This window comes from Curcuma longa, chromosome 11, assembly GCF_044706935.1.
Source record: "Curcuma longa cultivar G26 ecotype Majalengka, Jawa Barat chromosome 11, ITB_CL_G26_1.1, whole genome shotgun sequence".
NCBI classification, from domain to species: domain Eukaryota; kingdom Viridiplantae; phylum Streptophyta; class Magnoliopsida; order Zingiberales; family Zingiberaceae; genus Curcuma; species Curcuma longa.
Window position 1 is genome coordinate 2,196,177 of NC_133871.1, and position 18,663 is coordinate 2,214,839.

At 33.8% G+C, this 18,663-nt stretch overlaps 2 protein-coding genes across 5 annotated transcripts; both read left to right on the forward strand.

Annotated features, from left to right (window-relative positions):
• Positions 1-2,170: 2,170 nt before the first annotated feature.
• Positions 2,171-6,172, forward strand: LOC141840065 (nucleotide pyrophosphatase/phosphodiesterase-like). The gene is made up of 12 exons (XM_074727955.1): positions 2,171-2,353; positions 2,446-2,537; positions 2,629-2,695; positions 2,781-2,903; positions 2,977-3,069; positions 3,823-3,952; positions 4,474-4,555; positions 4,637-4,769; positions 4,931-5,136; positions 5,228-5,353; positions 5,445-5,754; positions 5,822-6,172. The coding sequence occupies exons 1-12, from the start codon at positions 2,171-2,173 to the stop codon at positions 6,125-6,127; spliced, it is 1,851 nt and encodes a 616-aa protein (XP_074584056.1). The 3' UTR covers positions 6,128-6,172.
• A 4,817-nt stretch (positions 6,173-10,989) lies between these two features.
• Positions 10,990-17,858, forward strand: LOC141839300 (uncharacterized). Of its 4 annotated transcripts, none has more exons than XM_074727021.1 (4): positions 10,990-11,115; positions 11,401-13,674; positions 13,798-13,954; positions 17,507-17,858. In XM_074727021.1, exon 2 carries the CDS (start codon positions 11,440-11,442, stop codon positions 13,660-13,662), a length of 2,223 nt encoding a protein of 740 aa, XP_074583122.1. In that variant the 5' UTR covers positions 10,990-11,115; positions 11,401-11,439; the 3' UTR covers positions 13,663-13,674; positions 13,798-13,954; positions 17,507-17,858. The 4 variants fall into 4 exon arrangements, with proteins under 4 accessions (XP_074583122.1, XP_074583119.1, XP_074583121.1 ...); XM_074727018.1 differs by having other exon boundaries at positions 17,510-17,858; XM_074727020.1 differs by having other exon boundaries at positions 13,798-13,949.
• Positions 17,859-18,663: the final 805 nt, after the last annotated feature.

Sequence of the window (18,663 nt, forward strand, 5' to 3'; positions counted from 1 at the left end):
GTCTCCCCAGAAGTAAATAAGTATATTTTATGAATAGATAAGTAGAGGATAATTCGGACTAAATTTTATGATTTAATTTAGTCTTTTATGACAGTAGATATTTGTTAGATGACATTGTTAATATAGTAGAAGTTAAATGAGTATATTTAAAATGGGCTTTAATATTTCATTTTATTTTCAAAATGCTCTTGTAACTTTGATACTATGTGTTTATTGCACCATTATCTAGTTAAGGGAACTTAGTGGGTGTATATTGTCAAGAGTTTAAAATTTATAGGGCTGAATTAAAAAAATTTGTGAATCATTCAATCAAGAATAAAAATAAAGAAAGTTGAAAAATAGACTTGTCTTCCGGTTTGCTAAACAAAATAAAGAAATAATTTTAATTTGGGCCAAAAATAAGAAAAAAGTGTTTTTTAAAAAAATATATAAACAATGTCCTATCATTTTTCCACACAAAAACATTCTTATTCCACCACAAATTTAATAGCGTCGTAATTATTATAACATGTTAAAATAAAGCTATTTAACTTAGTTAAAATTTTAATATTATTATATTAAAATATTACTTAACAATTTATTTTAAATTATTTAAATTTAATCAAAATCATTTTAAAATTGATGTATTAAGATATAGTTGGTATAACAATAAATATTATGTCAATTATGATACTAACAAAAATGTTCTTGGTTAAAATTGCAAATGGAGCATTATTATAGCAACACTCTTCACCAATTTAATTAAAATTACTGAAATTTATAAAAACTATTTTAATTTAATCAAAATTAATTTAATACTGTTATAGAAGCTACGACCATAGGTCGGAACTTTGAACCAGATCAACAGATCAATCATTAGGTCAGATCGATTACTCATTGACCTAGTTCAAGAAGTTCGATTACTCATTGACCTACATCGTGATCAACTGTAATTTTTTGATTTACCTCCTCACAAATGATCGTGGGATCAATCGTGTGGGATCACTAAGGCGGCGAATTCTATCAACTGTAATTTTTTAATTTACCTCCTCACAAATGATCATGGGATCGATCATGTGGGATCGCTAAGGTGGCGAATTTTATTTTTTTAAGAAGGAAAAAAAGTCCGATCCATGCATTAAAAGTTGAATCCTAAATAAATCGATCAATTACTTATTTAAACTGACAATTTATATATATATATATATATATATATATATATATATATATATATATATATATATATATATATATATATATATATATATATTATTTACAAAAATTATTCGAGATATGTTTAATAATAATTTTATTAAAACATATAATTTATTTAATAATAAAATTATATATACTGTGATTAACATCTAATGTAAAAAATTAATCAAAAGATATAAATGGTTCACGATTTAGTGTATATTCTTCTCGATCTATCTTTAAATTAAAGCTAACTATTGATTAGATAGAATATAATTTTTAAAGAATAAGAAGATACCTAGATAATTTAAATAAATATAATTTATTTTTATATTTTATATTTTTATAAATTTATATTTTTTAAATAAAAAATATAATAATATTGAATAGTCATGAATCATGAATCTCCTTGATGTTCCAAACAGTAGAAAATTAAAATTAAGGGTAAGTATTTCTGAAATCGTCGCACCGTTGATTTTTAATAGAGTCGAGTTAGCCACAATAACATTATTTTACAAAAAAAATAGAGTGAATTTAATCAATTTTAAGTATTTTTATAGTTGATAAAAAATATTTTAATATATTAGAGTAATTTTACTCTTCGTTAACACGCTAAACTGAAGTTGCGATATTATTTTATTTTATTTAAAAGGACACTTTTTGTCAAAAATAATAATAAGGGGCATGTTTTTCATTTTCGTCCTTTTTTTTATTTTGAGAAATAGGAGTTTTTTTTAGAAAAAATCTTTTAATTAAAAAAAGAAAATTAAAATTGCTTCCGGTCCTTGGACCAGTTGCTGACGTTTGAAGCAATTTTAATTAAAATTAAAGCAAATATTTTTAAATAATTTTTAATTAAAATTATTTTATGTTAACATATAAATTTTATTTTTATTATTTTTTTTTTCAAATATAGAATCCAAATTTTGCCGGCCTGAGAAGCGCGTCCTATTTGTACCCGACCCGCGGGCCCCGATGGCTCGGGGCGTTCGCAGCAATGAGCTCTACCTCCGCAAGCTCACTTCTCTTCCTCCTCCTCCTGGTTCCTTTCCTCGCCGGCGGCCGCCAGCATGACCTCGCCGGAGTGCAGCCGCTCTCCCGGGTCGCCATCCACAGGGCCCGTCTCTCCCTCGAAGACCAGGCCTTCGTCAGGGCCTCGCCGCCGCTCCTTGGCCTCAAGGTGCACGCTTTTCCCCCTTTTCCTCTCGGATTTTAACTTAGGTTAAAATCTGGTTCCTTTGATCGAACATATTACCCTCCTATCGGACACAGGGAGAAGACACTGAATGGGTGATAGTGGAGCTTGGAAGCCCCAACCCAACACCGGAAGACTGGATCGGGGTGTTCTCTCCTGCCAGCTTTAAGTTAGCCGTCTTCGTACACTGCTACTTGCTTCTCTCTTCAGTATGTAGCTAGGTTTACTGGATCCATTCATTCTGTTTCTCTAAATCACAGCGCATCCACCTGCTCCGCTGAGAACCCTGGGGATCAAGTTCCACTCATTTGTACCTCTCCAATAAAGGTGATTTTTTGAACCCCTACTTGGCCGAGAGACTAAAATTATTCGTTTGATGTTGATATTCGGTTAATTATCGCACGTCTACTAGTATCAATTTGTTAATTATTCAAACCCGAGCTATGCGAGCACTGGAAATGGCACGTTGAGGTTTCAGTTGATCAATCAGCGGGCGGACTTCTCGTTTGCATTGTTCAGTGGGGGTCTAGAAAATGTAAGCTCTTATACCTTGTTTCTCTTACTTTCGAGCTTATGTTTGGAGTCTAATTTCTGTCGGGGGCCTGCAGCCTAAGTTAATTGCAGTGTCGAATGCGATCGCTTTTGCAAATCCAAAGGCTCCAGTTTACCCAAGGCTTGCACAAGGAAAATTGTGGAATGAGGTAATCCTATTAGTTTTTTGCTTGGAGCTCTTTGGCTTATTCTCTGGTTGCAAATGCATGCAGCTGGACTTTGCTTGTTCAATCTACGCACAGGGTGTAAATCTTTTAGATATATATTTTTTTTTATCAATTCTTGTATACTTTACCAAAATATGATAAAATCATCCTTCGCACACTTAAACAAGTAGTTTTGTCTCGGAGATTATGTCAAATTTCCTCCATAATGTATCAAAGTGACTTTCTTGTTCCATCTAGAACATAGCTAATTCTTGTTTCAGTTGCTTTTGTTTTCTCATGCTTAAGGCTGTCCTGCGGTGAGCTAAAAGTAGTCGGGTATAACTATTGGATTCGATTCTTTCTCTATTTCTTCTATTTTATTAAGTGACAATTCAGAAGGGAGAAAAATTTGAGATATAATGAAAATGCACAGAAAGGCAACCTTTTATACTTGCAAATTTTAATTGAAGTGCATATCTTGATATTTATCAGATTGAATTATAATCCTCTTAAGCGAGAAAGTTAAAATTGTCAATGAATAAGGAAATTTTGCCACATGAAGCTTTTTTTAGGATTTTTTTGGATGACCTTTTTTGACTGAAAAATTTCTCCCACATTCTTTCATCAATGAATATATATGTAGATTTTGTTATATCAGAGCTAAGTCTTTAATTTACCAAATTGGTGTTAAATTCTACATACTAATCTGACAGATTTGGTTGTCTTATCTGAATGTTGATACCAATTTGTGTACAGATGACTGTTACATGGACAAGCGGGTATGACATTAATGAAGCACTTCCTTTTGTTGAATGGGGACCAAAATGGGGACCCATAACACGGTCACCAGCCGGAACACTGACATTCAATCGTGGAACCTTGTGTGGTATGATCTTTCTGTTCTGTTTTCTGACTAAAAATTGGCTGAAGACAGCCATCACAGCAGATAAAATGTTTGGTTAGAGTGTTAGAAGTGTTCTCTTCACCCTATAATTGATGTTCTCTTTATCCTACAAAAAGGACAATCATGTTATCCAAAAAGTTGACTTCCTCTACAATATGACTGCTCAATTACCTGTTCCTCGAGATAAAAGCTCAAATTCTTTCACTGCGACAGTCCTTAGAAAACTTGCAACTAAGACATTGCATTAGTTTAATTTCTAAATGTGGTTCTACTTGTGAGGAGTCATTGTATAATGGCAATTAAATGTTCCCTTCATTGTTTTCTTATGATTGCATTTTCACCTGAGTCCCTTTTTCTGCACAAAGGGGAATCTGAGAAGCACAGTGGATCTTGCTATCTCAACGATCCAGTTGGAAATTTGGTCTTGCAGTGAAGTTTAAATGTCTGCATAATGTTAGTGTTATACTTTTGATAAAGAGACTTGCACTTATCTATATATACAGGCTCACCAGCTCGCACATTTGGGTGGAGAGATCCTGGTTATATTCACACAAGCTTTCTAAAGGAATTGTGGCCAAATGTAGAGTATGAAACATCAAACTTGATCAGTATGTTCTTTTTCTAACTAACGATATGGTTAATCATTCCCTTTGCTGTATCTATTAGGTACACATACAAGCTTGGTCATCAGTTGTTCAACGGTTCCTATGTTTGGAGCAAATCCTTTTCATTCCGAGCATCTCCTTTTCCTGGACAAAATTCTGTGCAACAAATCATAATTTTCGGTGACATGGGGAAGGTTATGTTCATTATCAACACCTCATTTTGGGCTTTACAAATTCTCTATACTATTGATGTTATGGATCTCCCGAGCTATGGCCTGAGCCTAATATGTAGCACCAACTCCACTTTTGCTTGATCTGCTTTGTGAACAAAGAGATGATGTTTATTCTTCTACAGGCAGAGCGCGATGGATCTAATGAGTATAGTAACTATCAGCCTGGTTCACTGAATACTACGGATATGATTGTTAAAGACTTGGACAACGTCGACATTGTCTTCCATATAGGAGACATCACCTATGCCAATGGATATATATCACAGTGGGATCAGTTTACTGCGCAAGTGGAGCCAATTAGTTCAAGGGTCCCCTATATGCTTGCAAGGTCCAGCAGCACTCTAAAACGTTTTTAACTTATGCTCCATCAAGTATTTGAGGATATCATCTGAAAGAGACATGCACATTGTTTCATACAGCGGAAATCATGAACGAGATTGGCCAAACACAGGATCTTTCTATGACACTACAGACTCTGGAGGGGAATGCGGTGTGCTAGCTGAAACCATGTTCTATGTGCCGGCTGATAACCGAGCCAACTATTGGTAAGCAAAGGGTTCTTCTATATCTGAGCTAAACTCCATTTCGAAATCTAGATAATGCATACATTGTATGCCATCCATTGTCATTGTGCAGGTATTCTACTGACTTCGGTATGTTCCATTTCTGCATAGCAGACACTGAGCATGACTGGAGAGAGGGCTCCGAACAATATGCATTTATCGAAAATTGCCTGGCATCGGTCGACAGGAAGAAACAACCATGGTTGATATTTGCTGCCCATCGTGTTCTCGGTTACTCTTCCGGCATGAATTATGCTTTGGAGGGATCATTCGAAGAGCCCATGGGAAGGGAGAGCCTTCAGAAGCTCTGGCAGAAGTATAGGGTGGATATTGCCTTCTACGGCCATGTTCACAACTATGAGAGAACTTGCCCAATTTATCAGGTTCGAAAACAACATTCATCTAAACAAAGAAGTCTACTCCTTTAGCATCTAAACATTCACTTGACAGAACCAATGTATGAACAATGAAGCATCTCATTACTCTGGCACGATGAACGGAACCATCCATGTTGTCGCCGGTGGAGGTGGGAGCCATTTGACAAAGTTCTCCGACGTTGTACCGAGATGGAGTCTTTATCGAGACGTAAACTTCGGCTTCGTTAAGCTCACTGCCTTCAACCATTCTTCACTTCTGTTCGAGTACAAGAGGAGCAGCGACGGGAGAGTCTATGATTCTTTCACCATTTACAGAGACTACAGGGATGTGTTGGCTTGTGTTCATGATAGCTGCCCCCCGACAACACTAGCCACATAGTCGATCATCGCAGAGGTGATTTCCTTCTCCTGTTGCTACAAAATGAAAGCATGGAATCTCCAAGTGAAGTGGTGGTGTTAGATTTGGTAGAAGAAGCTATTGCAACATGTTTCGGTCACTCGGTTGGATGAGTTTAAGTTGAATACCTCGCCTTCTTAGAACCCTAACTTTTGCAATTAACCATGAATTTGAACTTCAATTCTTAGCAAATTATCATTCTTTAGAAATTCAAAAGAAGAGACACCTTCTTAGAGAGGTCCAAAACATTGATCTCTAACTCAATAAGTAATTATTATCGTGTTATGGTTGACCCATTAGGTAAAGGTTTATTTAGCTAAGACAAATCATAGACGGTAAGAGTTTGGTTATTGGACTAAAAATTATGAGGGAGAAGAGGAAAAGTGATTGAAGATGTTCATGATCGAAAAAAAAATTTGGTGGAAAAAATTATGAGAAGTAGCACAAAGTATATCTACCTAGGAGGATCTAACTATCATTTGGTGAACGATCGTATTATAGTTCACGGTTTTAATACTCAGATGGTTGATCATAGAGATTGACTATCAATGGTCTTAATGTGAGTACTTTTTGAATTTATCTTAGTGGTTAATGAAAATTTTTTATAAGATTAAATCAATTATTTCAAAGATTAGTCGGTTTAAAGAATTAAAATTTTAAATTATAAAAAATGGGATTTGTATGTAATTTTATAACCCTTATCCTCCTCTTTTGATCCATGGTGGAATGGGAGGAAGAGAAAGGAGGAAAGGCAAGAGGATGGGAAGAAGCTCTCATGACTATTTAGCATTTGAAGGAAGGGGAGAAAGTGATTTAGTATAGAAAGGAAGATGATAGCACTCCGACGAAAAAGAGTAAAAAAAAACACTCGATATCAGCAACTTAAATGAAGAAGAGACAAAATAAAATAGTGGAAAATTAATGTATTTCTTATTGCTGCCTTTATATAGCAACATGAAAAACTAATTTAATCTAAAATCATGCTATGGAACTTAAAATTATGCATCTAGATTTAACTTTAACCAATCATTTATTCAAAGCATATCCATTAACTACAGACATACTCTATCTTAATTTTGACTTGATTTAAATAATACAACATAGTCTTCCTTAAATCAAGTCACAAATATTAGCCATCCCAATCGCTTTCTTCAACTTGAGAAAATTCTCTGTCTTCGTTGGTTTTCTAAAGATATTTGTAACTTGATATTCACTAGAGCAATACTCGATGTTGATTTATTTTTCTACAACCCATTCTCTGATTTTATGTTACTTTATATTTATATGCTTGCTGCAACCATAAAAAACTGGATTCTTAGATAATGCAATTGTTGACTTGTTATCATAGAAAATTATCGTAGAGTCATCTTGTTTGTGTCGTAGAAAATCTAAAATTTTTCTTAGCCAAATTGTTTGTGTAGCACAATTTATTACCGCTTTATATTCTGCTTCTGTTATTGAAAATGCTACCACTTGCTATTTTTTAGAAGACCAACAAAATATAACTGAACTTAGATGAAAAACAAATCCTGATGTACTCTTTATAGCCTCAACATCTTCGGCTCAATCACTATCTGTATATTCAACAAGTTCCATAGTTTTATTAGTATAGCTGAACCCAGATGAAAAACATATCCTGATGTACTCTTTATAGCCTCAACATCTTCGGCTAAATCACTATCTGTATATTCAACAAGTTCCACAGTTTTATTAGTATAGCTGAACCTAGATGAAAAACATATCCTGATGTACTCTTTATAGTCTCAACATCTTTGACTCAATCTTATCTGTATATTCAACAAGTTTCACAGTTTTATTAGTAAAATATAAAAGTCCATCATTAATTGTACCTTTGACTTATATGAGAATTCACTTTGTTGCAGCCCAATGTGACTCCTTTGGTTTCTCCATAAACCTGCTAAGTACTCACATCACGACTTATAATAACTTTCTTAGTTTCAGAATTGTATAACTTATAAGCCTTTGATGTATCATTGTAATCAATAAAAATACACTTCTCACCTTTATCATCAAGTTTGTTTTTCAACTTATCTGGTACATGTGCATATGCCAAACAATTAAAGATTTTGAGATGTTTGATAGTCGACTTTCTTCCACTCCAAGCTTCCTCAGGTGTCTTATCTTGAATACTTCTTGTTGGACACCTATTCAACATATAAATAACACAAGATACAGCTTCTGCCCAGAAATACTTTGGCAGATTTTTTGATTTCAACATACATCTTACCATGTCCATAATAGTTCTATTTTTTCTCTCAGTCATCTCATTTTGTTGTAGAGTGTATCTAGCTGTCATTTGATGTTGAATATTATGCTTCTTTAAGAAATCATCACAAATAATATATTCTGTACCTCCATTTGTTCTTAAGATTTTGATTTCAAGTCCACTTTGTTTTTCAACAAATAGCTTAAATTGTTTGAAAATATCACATGCTTCTGACTTTTGATGTAGAAGATAAACCTAAGTTTTTCAACTCAAATCATCAATAAAAGTAATAAAATACTTATTACCTCCAAGTGATGGAACTTCCATTGTGCACAAATCTGAATGAACAAATTCTAATTATTTTGTGGTTTTCCATAACTTTCCTACAGGAAAAGGTTCTCTATGCTTCTTGCCAATTAAATAAGTCTCACAAACATGATTAGGCTTCATAATATCAGGCAACTAAAAAAATAAGCTTTCTTCTCGCTAAATAATTTAATTCAGAGAAATAAAAATGCCTAAACTACATATGTCACAACCAATTATCATCCAAAATCTCAGAATTAAAGCAATAAAGAAATTTATATTTTATTTTCAAAGGAAATAATCAATTTTGAGACATCTTTACATTTGCTATCAACTTCCCTTTTCCATCTGTTATAGTGTAATACCCCTTAATAATGCATATTTTATAATCCTTTTCTGATAATTATCCCATACTTAATAAGTTTTGGTGAAGTTCAAGAACATAAAAGACATCAGATAGAGAAGCATCTTTCAATTGAATATAAATTTTACTTTTCTCCAAAATTGGTACTTTTGTCTTGTTTCCGGGAATAGCTCTTTTCTTCCACACATATGGTTAATATATCTAGTATCTAAAAACCATAAGTTCTCATCTGCAGGTAACTGTTATTAGCCACAAGTAAAGTTTCAGCTTCATTAGAGTTCTCACTATAATTTCTAACAATGTTTGCTTGGTTGCCACGATTATTGAATTGCTTATATCTACAAACTGTAATTTTGTGCTCATATTTTTCACAATTATAACAGTGAGCTGGAAACTTTTCTTGCTTGACATTATCTCCACTTTTTCCTTGATTTGAGTAATTACTTCGTCCTCTTCCTCTTTCACAACCTTTATTGAATCCTCCTCCTCTTTGATTAGAGTCAGTCGTATTAAGAGTAACCTGACTATTTAAAGCTTCTGCATTTGCTGGTGTTTCCGTCTTTGCTTCGATCTTGTCAATATGACTTTCTATCATACCTTTTAATTCTGCAATTGTAAGCAGTTCAATATTATGTGATTCTTGAATTGAGGCCACCACATGATCATACTTCAATGATATGGTTTGAAGAATCTTCTCAACTATGACATCATCTCCAACTTTATCTCCATATAATCTTATTTTATTGACAAGATCAGTAAGACGTGAAAAATATTGCTTAACTGTTTCTGTAGAGGTCATCTTACATCGATCGTATAACCTTCGTAGCGATTGCCATTTTGATTTTTGTGCTCGATCAACTCCTTTATATGACAGTTTTAAGATGTCCCACGCCTCCTTTATCGTCTTGGTATTTGCTATCATGCCAAAAATTGAATAATCTATTCCTTGATGAATTTATCCCAGTGCAAGTTGATCTCGATGTTTGAGAGTTTGCATCGGCTCCTTCTGAAAGACTTGGATCAATAGAGCTCCAAAGATTTTGAGTTTTCAAATGTGTAGATATCATTATCCGTCAATAATTATAATCGAGCTTCCCATCTAATTTGGGATCAGACAAAATAATATTAAAATTATTTGTCATATTTACTATTAAGAAAAACGAGCTAGAAGGTAACCTGCTCTGATACCACTTTGATAGTACTCCGACGAAAAAGAGTCAAAAGAAAACATTCGATATCAGCAACTTAAATGAAGAAGAGACAAAATAAAATAGTTGAGAATTAATGTATTTCTTATTGCTGATGAATAAAAACTTGATTATAATCATAGGTTATACATGCCTTTATATAGTAGTATGAAAAACTAATCTGATCCTAAAATTATACTATGGATCCTAAAATTATGTATCTAGATTTAATCTTAGTCAATCATTTATTCAAAATATATCCATTAACTAAAGAAAATTTTCATTTCATAAATGAATTAAAATTATCTTGACTTTCATATAATCCATTCTTTATATGAATATTCTTTTTTTTTTAAAAAAAAAGGCAAGAAATAAAATTTCATTTCTTTCCAATTGAGTGAAATTTTAAAATAATAAAAAATATAATTCTTGAATTCTTAATAAAATTAAATGTGAATAAAAAATATTCAATTTTTAAAGATTTTTTTAAAAAAGGTAAAAGTGGACCCCACTCATAGGGTTAGAATTTAACTCTAGTTAGGGTTTGTTATTTTTTGTTTTTTATTTTTTTAATATTTGTATTATTTTTTTTTCTAGTTTGGTTAGGTTAGGGTTACAAAAATATTACTATAAATGGGTGCCAAAAGTAAAGTAGAGTCCTCTCTCTCTCCTCTCTCTCTCTCTGGGCATTTTGGTACTTGGGCGAAGAAAGCGGTTTTATATCATTTTCTTGGGCTTCCCCTCTCAGATTTGGGGGGAAATCAAATTGGAGATCGCGCCGCCTCAAATCCCCGCCCATCGCCTCCCCTTCCTCCCAGTCGGTAGCCTCGCCGTCCGTCGCCGGAGATCCTGCGGTTTAGGGTTTCGGCATTTTCTTCTCCGGCAGGTACGTGTTCGCGCGTCCCAACTCCGAGTCCTCTTTACAGCTCTTTGAAATGCTGATGAGTTGAGACTTCGTTTGTGCGATTTTTTTCCCCAGTAAAGTGAGGATCTTTCAATAATGTCTGTTTAGTAAAGTGAGAATCTTTTAATATTTTGTCCATTCTTTTGTGGGTCGGGAGCTCATCGCGTTTGAGATGTTTAGTAGAGTTTGTGTCCGAATGGTTCCTGCGAGGCTTATTGCTAGTTGCGCAGCAAGTTTGATTTGACCTTGGTTGCTGAAATCTATCAGGAAAGAGGAGCTTTGCGATCACCGGAAGAAGGTTGAAAGATGGAGTGCAATAAGGATGAAGCCATTAGGGCAAAGGTGATTTCTGAAAAGAAGATCATGGAAAAGGATTACGTGGCTGCCAGGAAATTTGCCTTAAAGGCCCAAAATCTCTTTCCAGCTCTTGAAGGCCTGATCCAGTTGATATCAACTCTTGATGTTTATATTGCGTCTGAACATAAAACTACTGGGGAGAGCGATTGGTATTCTATTCTCTGTGTGAGTTCTACGGCGGATGAAGATACAGTGAAGAAACAGTATAGGAAGTTGGCTCTCCTGCTTCATCCTGACAAGAATAAATCTGTTGGTGCTGAGGGTGCTTTTAAGCTAATTTCCGAGGCATGGAGTGTCTTATCTGATAAGTATAGGAGAATGCTATATGACCAAAAATTGCAGAAATTTTCCCAACCAACCAAAAACAAAACGGCTCCTTGTAATGGTAATGGGTTTCCAAAATTCTCCAAAAACACTCAAAAATCACACATCGGGAATGGTAGAACTAAAGTGGTTTCTGCTTCCACGAATCTATCATGCAAGTCATCAGCACCTGAAACGTTTTGGACAGTTTGTGATAAATGCAACATGCGGTATCAGTATCTCAAGGTGTACCTCAATCGTAGTCTTCTTTGTCCTAATTGCCACAAACCTTTTGATGCTAAGGAGACGATGTCTCCTTCCAGCGTATATGTATCATCGGTGCCAATTTCTCAGCATAGTCAGCCAAACTCCAATCATAGTGCACCTAGCAAGAATGCCTCGGGTCAAGTGAAAAGTAACTCAACGCTTCACAATAAAGAATCTACTGGGCTCCAGAATGGAACAAATACAGGTTCTTTCAATCACTCAAACTCCGCACAGGCTGCAAATGTTATCCATCAGACTTACGAGGAAGTAAGGGGAGACCATGAAGAGGCACAAACAGCAGCTAGAAGGGAAGTGAATCTTTGCAGGAAAACTAATGCTCTCAAGAAAAATACTAATTCCTCTGGGGTACCTAATACAGGTCAAAGGGTTAATGTACCTGTAAAACAAGCGCGAACCATTGGTCATGAGCTTGGGAGTGATAAAAGAGCGGTTCTGACACAACAGTTTCCTTCATCTGAGATAAATAGAGTGAGTCGAAATTCTGGTGATGTATTAAAGTCTAAAATGTTTGAAAGACCAAGCAATCCATACATACAGTTCTGTCGTTTTAATACTAAAATGATGTTGATTGAGATGACTAAGTCAACAATAGAAGTGAAGTTAAAAGAGTGGAAGTCTGCTGCCTCTGTGAAACTTGATGCGAAAGAAAATGCTAAGAAGAAACAAAAGCTCAGTGAAACTGGTAAAGATGAGGGCAATGATATGGTGCTTGGGGATGCTACTGGCCAAAAGCAGACTCTGGAGCCTAAGAGTGAGACCATACAATGTCTGAATGAGAACAATTCACCTAATGCTCAATTCGCTGATTCAGATAGTGAGATTAATGAACCAGTGTCAATCGATGTTCCTGATCCAGATTTTCATGATTTTGATAATGATCGTTCAGAGCAATCTTTTCAAGGTGATGAGATATGGGCTACATATGATGATGAGGATGGTATGCCTCGTTATTATGCATTGGTTCAGAAAGTTATCACTTTGAAGCCTTTCAAAGTGCGCATTAGTTATCTGACGTCAAAGTCCAATAGTGAATTTGGCTCTTTAAATTGGGTTGCATCTGGGTTTCCAAAGAGCTGTGGTGATTTCAGAATAGGGCGATATGAGGTGAATGATACCATAAATATTTTCTCGCACAAGGTTAGGTGGGAAAAGGGACCACGTGGTGTCATAAAAATTGTCCCGAGAAAAGGTGAAACCTGGGCTCTTTACCGAAATTGGTCTCCAGAATGGAATGAACATACTCCTGATGATGTGATCTACAAGTATGATATGGTTGAAGTACTCGGAGATTATAATGAAGAACATGGTGTATCTGTTAACCCTTTGTTGAAAGTTTCTGGATTTAGAACAGTATTTAGTCCTAACACAGATCCCAAGGAAGTAAAGAGAATCCAAAAAGCAGAGATGTTTCGGTTTTCACATCAAGTACCTTCATATTTACTGACTGGTGAAGAAGCTGAGAATGCTCCGAAGGGATTCTTTGAGCTTGACCCTGCAGCAACTCCTACAGAACTTCTGGTGATAATCAATGATAGTAAAACAGAAGCCGTGGCAGAGGCCATTAAGCCAACAGTTACCTAGTTGTTTAACTTGGTATTCTTGACATACCAGAATCATTTTGTTTCATTGTGCATTTAGTCATTTAGTTTCTGATGCTGTAAAATATGGAAAATTGTTAGATGACTTGGATAAAGCCTTTTCCCCTTTATTTTGCAGTTTGCTGTGGGAGATCTTATCTGGCTGATCCATTTTTTTGTCTGCAAACTAAAATTTAGCTGGAGTTAGAATATTCATTCAATTAAGAGATTAGGCATTCAATTTAGCAAAGCATCTACTGGTGGTTCCTTAATTCCTGCCTTGTTATATCGGTAAGGTGACAGCCAACATCCCTTATCTGTTGAGCATTTTTATATAGCTAACTTTTTCATTACTGTACTTTTATTCCATTAATTTTCTTTGTATGAACTTCTGTTTTATGTTAAGTTTAGAAATCCCCCTTATTTTTCTATTCTGTTGTTTGTATGATCGTGAATGTCATGCTTGCCCATTGTTCTTGTCAAATGCATTGTGAATTATTAGTCATTCATAGTGCATTTAGTTGTACATTGGACACTAGATTTAGCATCCAAGTCAAGTTTTATATGCGTCCCCAAGTGTGCTCTTCCAATGTGATCCTCTACCTCAACTGTGAAGATTCACCCGGCTCATGAGAAGTTTGAGCATCTCTGTGGCTTCTTCCCCACATGGAAGCCTGCTACGCCAGCACACTACCAGATGTTCTTCACTTGAGGTCTTTAGGTGCTAGGATCTGCTTGTGGGAGCACAAGTTACAACCAGGAAACAAGAACCCATCATGTTGGTCCAGAAGCAGATGAGCTATAGGATTGCAAAGCCAACAAAAAAGAAAATAAAGGATGAGTGAGAAAAGAAATGAGAGATGAGGGGGACATTGGCAGCCACCCTCCATGAAAAACCTTCTAAAAATCTTAATCCTAGAAAGGGGTTTGATACTATCTAGAATTTTGGGATTGGAAGAATATTGAATTGCTCCTAAACCTAGAACTGTTAGTATGAGACCAAATCCATTAAATTAATAACTATTAATCTAATACAGGAAACCAATTCATCCTCACTTTATCAACTTGCTGCTCTGATGCCAAGGATTTAATGCCTGTGTGTATTGTCAAAGCTTTACATTATGCTAGCAATATCTGTTTCATTTTTATCATGCCTTGGCCAATATTTTCTAGTTATGTAACAACCTGAATATAGATACATCTATACTTTCGGCTGAAGGTGTGTTAAATGTATTAGAATTCTTAGATATGTCTATATTTTCTAATGCGGTTAGCTCCCCATTAGACATATTAGGTTTAAGGTCTCACTTGGGTTATTATATGTCATTCATATTATCTTAAAAAACAAGGAATACAATATTTCTTTTCCTCAATTTCTACATGTTATGAAAGCTACCTATCAGGACTAGGGCTTTCCGTTCTTATATAAGAGCAAGCGTTGCTATCTTTAAGTTTGTTTCCTCACTGATGGTAAATTTGATATGTTACTTTTTTTTATAACATTTGCCTACAATCTTTGATAAAGCTTCACATCTTGTTTTTAAACATTCTTATATATGCCGAGACATTCCATATCAGCATTTAGCCAACGCCACTATCATAAAATTTCAAATGTGTTTGTCTAAGATATAGAATGTTTTTATGGAAATTCTTGAAGAAAATTCCAGTGGACTATTTCTACTGCTATGGAAAATATAGATGAGTAGTTTGAGAATATGAAACCATGGAAGCGGTGAAATGGTGGCTATCCCAAGCAGTCAATAGTAGAATTTCATGCTGTGGCTGTGTCCACATCTTGACATTTTCTACTTGTAGAGTATTCGACCAATTGGATAAGAGATCTTCCTCCAAATGCTGTTATGCATACTTGTTCTTTATTTGGGAAGGAACATGGATAGGGTGGCCTTTTACAAATTCCTGCACAACTAGGTTTACTAATATGAATCTACAACTACTGATGAAAATGCTATGTCAATATATGATTATTAATTATCAATATCTATTAAATGATAAATTCTACCATTTTTCTTTATGTTATTATATTTATTAATTATTTAATATGGCAAGTATATTAATAATAAGATATAATTTTATGTTTGTTTATGTGATATCAATAATAATTTGATATTCACTATTAATAATTGTATGTTAATGAAATTTACTTATTCAACTTATTCATGTAAGTAATATCTAGCATTGAAATTGTTATTAATTATCTGTTATTTTGTCGATTGGTATTGCAATATTATGTATTAATAATTTTATAGTGAAAGTTCTTATACACTTGTGACTATAGGAAGTTAGATGGTTGAACAAATTGTACAATATGTAAATGATGTGAATTTTATTATAAATTGATAATTAAGGTTATATTAATTTAATAACACTAAAATTCAGATTCTAGTACAAAATTTCCTTTATTTGTTTATTTTTCTAAATTTTATTGAATGGCTTTATCCTGACCCCGATTTTGCCAATCCAATTGGATTGTTACCATGGGGGTTTTCTTTTTATTAATATCTTTCTGTATTTTAGCTTGATTTGTTAGAAAGTCTCTGCTTATTTAAACTATTGTTTTGGGTATTTCTTCAGTGAGAATTATCTGCTTACTTAAATTGTCCTTTTGCTTAAATGAAATTAATATTATTTCCCCTTCCTCTTTAGTTTTTTTATTATTTTTAAAACTGTTTGTTTCTTTTACTTGTCATCATAGGTTCTCATTTTAGACTTTATCTTCTCTAGCAAAAGTTAATAGTTTATAATTGAAACAGACCAATTGATGTGAGTAGATGATTTGGGATGGTGCTTCTACCTTAAATAGCAAACCTGATCAATGTCATGGAAATAAAATTAGGACTTTATCGATGGTTTATGATGTCTTTGACATGGACAATTTATGCCATACATACTAAAGACATTCGATGTACTGTCATCATTGTTAAATGACATCACATAGCTGCTTGTTACAATGCATTGGTATGGTAAAATTTGTATGATTCCATTCTTTTCTCTCCTATTAGTTTAAGGTGATTTATATAAAGGGGAGAATACATTTGTGATCACAGAACTTATCTTTTGAGTTGAAATTTGCATTTCTAATAAAATTCATTTAGAAAAAAAGGGCATCTAAAATTTTAATATCTGCCTATAAACTTGTTGATGCATGTTGCCTAGAGATGAAGGTAGGACAATAGTGGATCGTGTTATGATTAAAGGAAAGAGATTGTTTAATAATTTTGATACCAATTTACACTAATTTCATTCGGTTCATCTTTGGATCTCTGATATTCTCGGTTGGCACTGAGATTGTTTAATAATTTTGATACCAATTTACACTAATTTCATTCGGTTCATCTTTGATTGTTTTTGGATCTCTGATATTCTCGGTTGGCACTGATATTCCTACATGTAGTTGCTTCTATTTATGTTACAATCTCTATATGTATCATGTACAGTCACTTTCACCAAATTGAATGCAATAATATTGTTCCTTTGCAATATATACTTTTAGTTTGTGAACAATGAGTTCCACATGTGGCTGCATAGTCGATTTTAGCAGACCACAGTTTGCTAATGGCCCATCTATTTGTATGGAAGACAAGAGGGAGAAGAGAAAAAGGACTCAAAGCTAATGGAGCTTCATCATTTACGTGCATTGTTTTTTTGTTATTTTCCTCCTATCTTCTTCTGCTCGAGTAAACAGATCACTTTGAATTGTTACCAAACTATGTCTTTCCATGTTTTGTTCATTCTAATCTAGTTATCCAACAAAACCATCTCCTTTTTTTTTGTTTTATGTTTTGCTATTATTGTTGTATGCTAACACTTGCCGTTCTGTTTTATTTTAGCAGCTTGAACTGAGCTGATACACTGAAGACGAGCTTATGATCACTAACCAGTGCCTTCGATTTCTCGACTTCAGGTTTTGATGGCCATCTCTCTGGTTCATTCTTTTTGGGAGCCTGTGGCATATAGATTTTAGTAGTTTCTTCATCGCAAATACCATCCTTTTTGGCAACCTTTGGCATATAGGTTTTAGTAGTTTCTTCATCGCAAATACCATCGGTTTGTCGATAGGCTCTTCTGACATATTGTGTATAGTATGTTAGTCTCCTGAAACATACTGTTACCTGGGCCTTTTTGGTTATTTCTATAGCTTAGAAATATATAAAATTTAGAATCTGTTTATGATCTGTGTTCCTTTCCTGTGTCGCCCTGCTAGCTTCGCGATAATCTGATTCTTGTTTAAACAAAGACAAATATCTTGATCGGGCTTTTACGAATGAAGAATTTTGAGTTTGGAGCTATTTATTCTTCTTAATCGTGCTCTTGTTTTGTATGCCACTTTCCTATTAAAACCTTTCCAAATGGGTGTTAAAATAGGCATGTTTTTAATTCATGAGGCTGTTTTATCAAATAATTTAATGAATAACGTTTTGTTCAATTTGTAATATTTATTGTTGTTTTATTAAATTTTTAGTGTTAATGTTGATATACACAAGTCATAAGCCAAATCTTAAGGAAAATATTACATTATGTTTAGTTAAAGGTGAGAATGTGTGAAACATGGAAGTGAATTAGAAAGTAATTAAGGCCTCTCATTTTAATGCTCAAATTAAATAATTTTTTAATGTTAATGAAAGTTTGTGAATAAGCTTCTTAAAATTTTATTTTTATTATTTTTTGTAAAATTTAATTAGAAATTTGTTTTTATTTAAATATGTAAAAATATAATGATTTATGAAATTTTATAATCTTAGACCATCCTAAACAAAGATAAGCTTTATTTATTAAATTAACAAAAATGTCATATTAGTTGATCTTGATAAAATAAATTTAAACTCGATTTAAGTAATTTTAAAAAAAAATTAAACAAGCTCAAAAAAAAAATTAAACATAATCAAATTCAACTCTGATTGACACTCTCATTAATAATATAAAATGAATTAATCGAGCAAAGCCTAATATTATAAATAAAAAAAATGAAGAATGACTCCTTCAATGT